Below are 8750 nucleotides of genomic sequence, written 5' to 3'. Positions count from 1 at the left end.
TAACGTGTGGCCCTACTGGAAGTCACATTTGTCTCTTCACCGTCGACACTGGAGTCAGTATCCGTGTCGGCGTCTATATCTGCCATCTGAGGTAACGGGCGCTTTAGAGCCCCTGACGGCCTATGAGACGTCTGGACAGGCACAAGCTGAGTAGCCGGCTGTCTCATGTCAACCACTGTCTTTTATACAGAGCTGACACTGTCACGTAATTCCTTCCAACAGTTCATCCACTCAGGTGTCGACCCCCTAGGTGGTGACATCACTATTACAGGCAATCTGCTCCGTCTCCACATCATTTTTCTCCTCATACATGTCGACACAAACGTACCGACATACAGCACACACACAGGGAATTCTCTGATAGAGGACAGGACCCCACTAGCCCTTTGGGGAGACAGAGGGAGAGTTTGCCAGCACACACCAGAGCGCTATATATATACAGGGATAACCTTATATAAGTGTTTTTCCCCTTATAGCTGCTGTATTGTTTATACTGCGCCTAATTAGTGCCCCCCTCTCTTTTTTTAACCCTTTCTGTAGTGTAGTGACTGCAGGGGAGAGCCAGGGAGCTTCCCTCCAACGGAGCTGTGAGGGAAAATGGCGCCAGTGTTCTGAGGAGATAGGCTCCGCCCCCTTATCGGCGGCCTTATCTCCTGTTTTTCTATGTATCCTGGCAGGGGTTAAATGCATCCATATAGCCCAGGAGCTATATGTGATGTATTTTTTTTGCCATATAAGGTATTTTTATTGCGTCTCAGGGCGCCCCCCCCCAGCGCCCTGCACCCTCAGTGACCGGAGTGTGAAGTGTGCTGAGAGCAATGGCGCACAGCTGCGGTGCTGTGCGCTACCTTATTGAAGACAGGACGTCTTCTGCCGCCGATTTTCCGGACCTCTTCTGCTCTTCTGGCTCTGTAAGGGGGACGGCGGCGCGGCTCTGGGACCCATCCATGGCTGGGCCTGTGATCGTCCCTCTGGAGCTAATGTCCAGTAGCCTAAGAAGCCCAATCCACTCTGCACGCAGGTGAGTTCGCTTCTTCTCCCCTTAGTCCCTCGATGCAGTGTGCCTGTTGCCAGCAGGACTCACTGAAAATAAAAAACCTAATTTAAACTTTTACTCTAAGCAGCTCAGGAGAGCCACCTAGATTGCACCCTTCTCGTTCGGGCACAAAAATCTAACTGAGGCTTGGAGGAGGGTCATAGGGGGAGGAGCCAGTGCACACCAGCTAGTCTTAAAGCTTTTACTTTTGTGCCCAGTCTCCTGCGGAGCCGCTATTCCCCATGGTCCTTTCGGAGTTCCCAGCATCCACTAGGACGTCAGAGAAATATATATATATATATATATATATATATATATATAGATCCTGTATAGAGTGCACTCACCAGACGAATTCTGTAGCCAACAGGGTTTTAATAAGACATCATGTACAACATCACACCAACGTTTCGGTCCTATTAGGACCGAAACGTCGGTGTGATGTTGTACATGATGTCTTATTAAACCCCTGTTGGCTACAGAATTCGTCTGGTGAGTGCACTCTATACAGGATCTATATATGTATTCATGGAGAAAGTAATGTGTCTTTGACCCTATGAAATATTGAGTGACACCCCAGCAAAATTACATTGAATTGTGAGTGCAGACAACCTTGTTATATATATATATATATATATATATATATTTATTTTTATTTAGAGATATATATATATATATATATATATATATACTGTATATATATATATATATATATATATACATACATATACATAAAAAAGACAGTTGTAGCTCTTGTCCTCAGTTTTGTAAATCTGTATATAGTCTCCGGTTTCCACTGGCATGTAATGTCCAGGGGAATGCAGAAGCTGTATGTGAACAGGCTCATCCACAGTGCCGCCTGATGAGGGGCAGTGAGAGCTTGGTGGGAAACAGCGCCCAGACGGGATAATGGGAGCTGAATTGGAAGTTCCTGCAGTAGCAAACAGAAAGCGGAGCCAGGCGACTGCTAGCTCAGACAAGGTCGGAACTGCCTAGACGTGTGGCTGTCAAAGAGCAGATGCTGGGAGGCTGGACAATAGGGAGATAAACCCTGTATTAGCTGGGAAGTGGGCTGTGGTGAGGAACAGCACACATTTCTACTGTGCAGAGAGTAGAGTGGAGTTGACACTGCCCCCTTGGAAGAGCCAGGCCAGTATTTGCAGAACTGGGTGTTTACAAGCTGGTCCCGGGACTGAGATGAAGACTCTGGTCCTGGATGAATGTCACAGAGGGAATCTAAAATCTACACATACGTGACTGTTGCTGTTTTAAGTTACTTACAAACCAAGTGGCTTTATTGTATTTACATATCTCTACTGAGAGCTATATCTAGTAGTTGAGGACAGTATTGAAGGAGTGGTTTATAGAAGCCAAGCATTTTAAAATACACATACAGTAAGTGTACAGTGCATTCAAAGTATCCAGGTTGCATTCATAGGGGTATATTCAATTGATGTCGGATCCTTTCCGACGGAAAGGATCCGACATCTGAGTATTCAATGAGCGGATTTGGCCGCTCACAACAATGCCAATCCGACTTTTATTAAAGTCGGATTGACACTGTCTGAACGAGGCCAAAACCTGTCGGATTTGGCCGCCGCTTCCGACAAAACACGTGTATCCACGGCTATTCCGCCGATCCACGTATTTTCCAAAAAGTCTGAGGGGGCATTGAATAGGTTGGAACCCCTTCTGACCTAAAAAAGTTGGAAACTGCCGTCTTTCCGACAAGACGGCAGTTTCCGACAAGGATTAAATACACCCTATAGTATATGAGGAGCAGTGTATGCGCGCCAACACATATAGTACCCACGACAGATTGAGTTCGCAACTATATTGTATTGTACTGTATATTTCTATGTTGCAATTTTGAGTTTTAAAATAGTGTAAGTGGCTGTGGTTATTGTTGAGCAGAGGCGCTATTGTAGCGTAAGGATGTTTACTGACCAGACAAACCTGTTTAAATCTAAATTTCAAATTGCAACTGAGTGAAATGTGTTTATTTGTGATAATGTATACACTGAGCTGCTCCTTCTGGAGACAGTGGTAATCATGGAGGATTTCCTCATTTCATTCATTGAACTTGTGCAATGATCTCTTATTTTTAATCAGATGAGTTTTCCACTATTTCTTCTTTCCTTTTACACCACACTTCTTGCCTTTATTCTTTGCTTTCTTATCTTTTTTTGTTTTACTTCCTTTTTTCCCAATCTGAAGTAGAGAAGCAAAGGGCCCGAGCCCTTTCCGTACCATCAGCCCACGCCACAATGCCTGGATCTGCAATAAAGGACACAGAAAGATGTGAGCAACGTCTGAGGTTATGGATGAAAAGAATCACTGTACCAAACAGTATCTTTCCTTTATCGATATATTGCTATAGAGGCACCATAGAGGTACATTTTATAGTATTATGTGGGGAGGGGGCATAATTATCCAGAATGTAATGTTCCATAAATTCTTTAAACTCTCTTGGTGGGCAGAGACCTCTGAGGATTGCGTGATCTGAAATGCAGGGATATGGCGCCAGGGGTGAGAATGCAATATCCTGGGGAGAATTCCTCTAGGAGTCACGAAATTCAAATGTTATCGCCCCCCGATCTCCTGTGTCTGAAAATAAAATTGTTTTTTGTGACCTATCCTGGACTTGTCACATTCACAAGTTTGTAGCTGGGACTCTCTCCCCTCTACCTGGCCCTAATGCGGCTACAGTGTGAATGGAGGGCTTCGTTTCACAGTGAGAACTGAAAATTCTAAAAATCGCAGCACACTATGAAAACACTGTACAGCTAATGTCCATATTGTGCAGACAGAAATACCCATGTGGACTGAAGCATCTGAAATGCTAAGCGAAGCAGATTCAAATAGGTTTTTCTTTATGGTAATACTTACAAATATGTCTGCATGCTTCCCCATCCCCAGCATGACTTAAAAAATAAGATTTTAAACCTACCGGTAAATCTTTTTCTCGTAGTCCGTACAGGATACTGGGGACTCCGTAAGGACCATGGGGAATAGATGGGCTCCACAGGAGACATGGGCACTAAAAAGAACTTTAGGTATGGGTGTGCACTGGCTCCTCCCTCTATGCCCCTCCTCCAGACCTCAGTTAGAGAAACTGTGCCCAGAGGAGACGGACAGTACCAGGAAAGGATTTTGTAAATCCAAGAGCAAGATTCATACCAGCCACACCATTCACACCGTATAACATGGGAGATACGAACCAGTCAACAGTATGAAACAAAACCAGTATCAGTCCAAAACTGATCCAACTGAAAAATATAACCCTTATGTAAGCAACAACTATATACAAGTCTTGCAGGATGTTGTCCGCACTGGGACGGGCGCCCAGCATCCTCTACGGACTACGAGAAAAAGATTTACCGGTAGGTTTAAAATCTTATTTTCTCTTACGTCCTAGAGGATGCTGGGGACTCCGTAAGGACCATGGGGATTATACCAAAGCTCCCAAACGGGCGGGAGAGTGCGGATGACTCTGCAGCACCGAATGAACAAACATTAGGTCCTCATCAGCCAGGGTATCAAACTTGTAGAATTTTGCAAAAGTGTTTGAACCCGACCAAGTTGCTGCTCGGCAAAGTTGTAATGCCAAGACGCCCCGGGCAGCCGCCCAAGAAGAGCCCACCTTCCTAGTGGAATGGGCCTTAACCGAATTCGGTAACAGCAATCCAGCCGTAGAATGAGCCTGCTGAATCGTGTTACAGATCCAGCAAGCAATAGTCTGCTTAGACGCAGGAGCGCCAACCTTGTTGGCTGCATACAGGATAAACAGAGCCTCTGTTTTCCTAACCCGAGTCGTTCTGGCCACATACATTTTCAATGCCCTGACCACATCCAGGGACTCGGAATCCTCCACGTCCCTTGTAGCCACAGGCACCACAATAGGTTGGTTCATATGAAAAGAAGAAACCACCTTAGGCAAAAATTGAGGACGAGTCCGCAACTCAGCTCTATCCACATGGACAATCAGATTAGGGCTTTTGTGAGACAAAGCCGCCAACTCCGACACTCGCCGCGCCGAAGCCAAGGCCAATAACATGACCACTTTCCAAGTGAGATACTTCAACTCAACTGTTTGAAGCGGTTCAAACCAGTGAGACTTAAGAAACCGTAACACCACGTTAAGGTCCCATGGTGCCACCGGAGGCACAAAAGGAGGCTGGATATGCAGCACCCCCTTCACGAAAAGTCTGGTCTTCCGGAAGAGAAGCCAATTCCTTTTGAAAGAAAATGGATAGGGCCGAAATCTGAACCTTAATGGAGCCTAACTTTAGGCCCAAATTCACTCCAGTTTGCAGGAAGTGGAGAAAACGACCCAGATGAAATTCTTCCGGAGGAGCAGTCTTGGCTTCACACCAAGACACATACTTCCTCCAGATACGGTGATAATGTTTCGATGTCACCTCCTTCCTAGCCTTAATCAGAGTAGGAATGACCTCCTCCGGAATGCCCTTCTCCGCTAGGATCCTGCGTTCAACCGCCATGCCGTCAAACGTAGTCACGGTAAGTCCTGGAACAGACAGGGCCCTTGTTGTAACAGCTCTTCCCTGAGAGGAAGAGGCCACGGATCTTCTGAGAGCATTTCCTGCAGATCCGGAAACCAGGCCCTTCGAGGCCAATCTGGAACAATGAGAATTGCCTGAACCCCTCTTCGTCTTATGATTCTCAGTATTTTTGAGATGAGAGGAAGAGGATGGAACACATAGACCGACTGAAACACCCACGGTGTCACCAGTGCATCCACTGCAACCGCCTGAGGGTCCCTTGACCTGGCGCAATATCTCGGAAGTTTCTTGTTGAGACGTGAAGCCATCATGTCTATTTGAGGCAGTCCCCACTGACTTGCAATCTCTGCGAAGACTTCCTGATGAAGTCCCCACTCTCCTGGATGCAGATCGTGTCTGCTGAGGAAGTCTGCTTCCCAGTTGTCCACTCCCGGAATGAAGACTGCTGTCAGAGCGCTTACATGACTCTCCGCCCATCGAACAATCTTTGAGGCTTCTGCCATTGCCACTCTGCTCCTTGTGCCGCCTTGGCAGTTTACATGAGCCACTGCTGTGATGTTGTCTGACTGAATCAGAACCGGTAGACCTTGAAGTAAGGTCTGCGCCTGACGAAGGCCGTTGTATATGGCCCTTAATTCCAGAATGTTGATGTGTAGACAAGCCTCCTGGCTTGACCACAGACCTTGGAAGTTTCTTCCCTGTGTGACTGCTCCCCATCCTCGGAGGCTCGCGTCCGTGGTCACCAGAGCCCAGTCCTGGATGCCGAACCTGCGACCCTCTAGAAGGTGAGTACTCTGCAGCCACCACAGGAGAGACACCCTGGCCCTGGGGGACAGGTGGATCATCTGATGAATCTGTAGATGTGACCCAGACCACTTGTCCAGAAAAGTCACTGAAAAGTCCTGGCATGGAACCTGCCGAATGGAATGGCCTCGCAAGACGCCACCATTTTCCCCAGCACTCGAGTGCAGTGATGTACCGACACCCTGTCTGGCTTCAACAGGTCCATGACCAAGCTCTGAAGTTCCTGGGCCTTTTCTTTTGGAAGAAAACCCCTCTTTTGTTCCGTGTCCAGAATCATGCCTAAGAAAGGCAATCAGGTCGTTGGAACTAACTGTGACTTTGGTAGGTTTAGGATCCAACCGTGTTGTTGCAACACCCTCAGGGAGAGTGATACGCTGTCCATCAATCGTTCTCTCGATCTCGCTTTTATCAGGAGATCGTCCAAGTATGGGATAATTGTGACACCCTGCTTGCGCAGGAGCACAATCATCTCTGCCATTAATTTGGTAAAAATCCTCGGGCCGTGGAAAGCCCAAACGGCAACGTCTGAAATTGGTAATGACAATCCTGCACCACAGATCTCAGGAACGCCTGATGAGGTTGATAAATGGGGACGTGAAGGTATGCATCCTTTATGTCTAGGGACACCATATAATCTCCCCCCTCCAGACTTGCGATGACCGCTCTGAGCGATTCCATCTTGAACTTGAACCTCTTCAAGTATAGGTTTAAGGATTTTAAATTCAAAATGGGTCTGACCGAACTGTCCGGTTTCGGGACCACAAACAGGGTTGAGTAATAGCCCATCCCCTGCTGTAGCGTGGGAACTTTGACCACCACTTGTTGAAGGCACAACTTTTGAATTGCTGCCAGAACTACCTCCCTCTCTGGGGAAGAAGTCGGCAGTGCCGATTTGAAAAACCGGCGAGGAGGCACCTCTTCGAATTCCAGCTTGTACCCCTGGGAAACAATGTCTATTGCCCAGGGATCCACCTGAGAGTGAACCCAGACCTGGCTGAACAGACGAAGACGTGCCCCCACAGGAGCGGACTCCTCCCGCGGAGCCCCAGCGCCATGCGGTGGATTTAGTAGAAGCCGGGGAGGACCTTTGTTCCTGGGAACTGGCTGTAGTTGGCAGCTTTTTCCCCTTGCCCTTACCTCTGGCAAGAAAGGAAGATCCCTGAGCTCTCTTGGATTTATGCGACCGAAAGGACTGCATCTGATAATGTGGCGCTTTCTTAGGCTGTGAGGAAACATAAGGTAAAAAAGTTGATTTACCTGCAGTTGCCGTGGAAACCAGGTCTGCGAGACCTTCCCCAAACAATTCCTTACCCTTGTAAGGTAAAACCTCCATATGCCGTTTTGAATCGGCATCACCCGTCCACTGTCGGGTCCACAGTGCTCGCCTGGCAGAAATCGCCATAGCGTTCGCTCTGGACCCCAGTATGCCTACATCCCTCTGAGCCTCTCTCATATAAAGGACCGCATCCTTAATATGGCCCAGGGTCAATAAAATAGTTTCCTTATCCATTGTATCCATATCAGTAGATAAGGTATCGGTCCACGCTATAACAGCGCTACAAACCCAGGCCGACGCTATTGCCGGTCTGAGTAAGGTACCGGTATGAGTGTAAATTGACTTCAAGGTAGTTTCCTGCTTGCGATCCGCAGGATCCCTGAGGGCAGCGGTATCCTGAGACGGCAGCGCCACCTTTTTGGAAAGGCGCGTCAACGTCCCACCGTATCCTGTCCTTGATCGGGAAAGGATACGCCATAAGAATCCTTTTGGGAATCTGCAGTTTCTTGTCTGGAGTTTCCCAAGCACTTTCAAATAACTCATTTAATTCAAAAGAGGGTGGAAAAGTAACCTCAGGCTTCTTTTCTTTAAACATGTGGATTTTTGGATTAGGCACCGCGGGGTCATCTATAATATGCAGCACATCCTTTATAGCCATAATCATATAATGAATATTCTTTGCCAATTTTGGCTGCAACCTCGCATCATCATAATCGATACTGGATTCAGAATCTGTGTCGATATCAGTGTCAACTACCGGAGAAAGTGGGCGTTTTTGAGACCCTGACGGCCCCTGTGACATAGGGAAAGGCAGGGTATGACCCTCTGTACTGTCCCTGGACTCTGCTTTGTCCAAACGTTTGTGCAATAAATTCACATTTGCATTTAAAATATTCCACATTTCCATCCAGTCATGTGTCGGCGTTGCCGACGGAGACACCACACTCATACGCTCCACCTCATCCCTAGGAGAGCCTTCCGCTTCAGACATGCCGACACGCACGTACTGACACACCACACACTCAGGGAAGACTCTATCTGGAGACAGTTTCCCCACAAGGCCCTTTGGAGAGACAGAGAGAGAGTATGCCAGCACACACCCAGCGCCAATAAC

At 47.5% G+C, this 8750-nt stretch overlaps 1 protein-coding gene across 5 annotated transcripts in view; it reads right to left on the bottom strand.

Moving 5' to 3' along the window:
- Positions 1–3004: 3004 nt before the first annotated feature.
- LRRIQ4 (leucine rich repeats and IQ motif containing 4) overlaps positions 3005–8750 on the bottom strand; it is a 57312-nt gene continuing 51566 nt past the window's right edge. For all 5 annotated transcript variants that reach the window (XM_063916209.1, XM_063916208.1, XM_063916207.1 and 2 more), the window contains exon 6: positions 3005–3310. In XM_063916209.1, coding sequence (XP_063772279.1) covers positions 3158–3310 — 153 coding nt within the window. In that variant the 3' untranslated portion in view covers positions 3005–3157. The remainder of the gene's footprint in view (positions 3311–8750) is intronic.

Source organism: Pseudophryne corroboree, chromosome 4 (assembly GCF_028390025.1).
Source record: "Pseudophryne corroboree isolate aPseCor3 chromosome 4, aPseCor3.hap2, whole genome shotgun sequence".
NCBI lineage: Eukaryota > Metazoa > Chordata > Amphibia > Anura > Myobatrachidae > Pseudophryne > Pseudophryne corroboree.
Note: the sequence above shows the minus strand (reverse complement) of the source record. Positions and strands in the feature narration are given on the sequence as shown.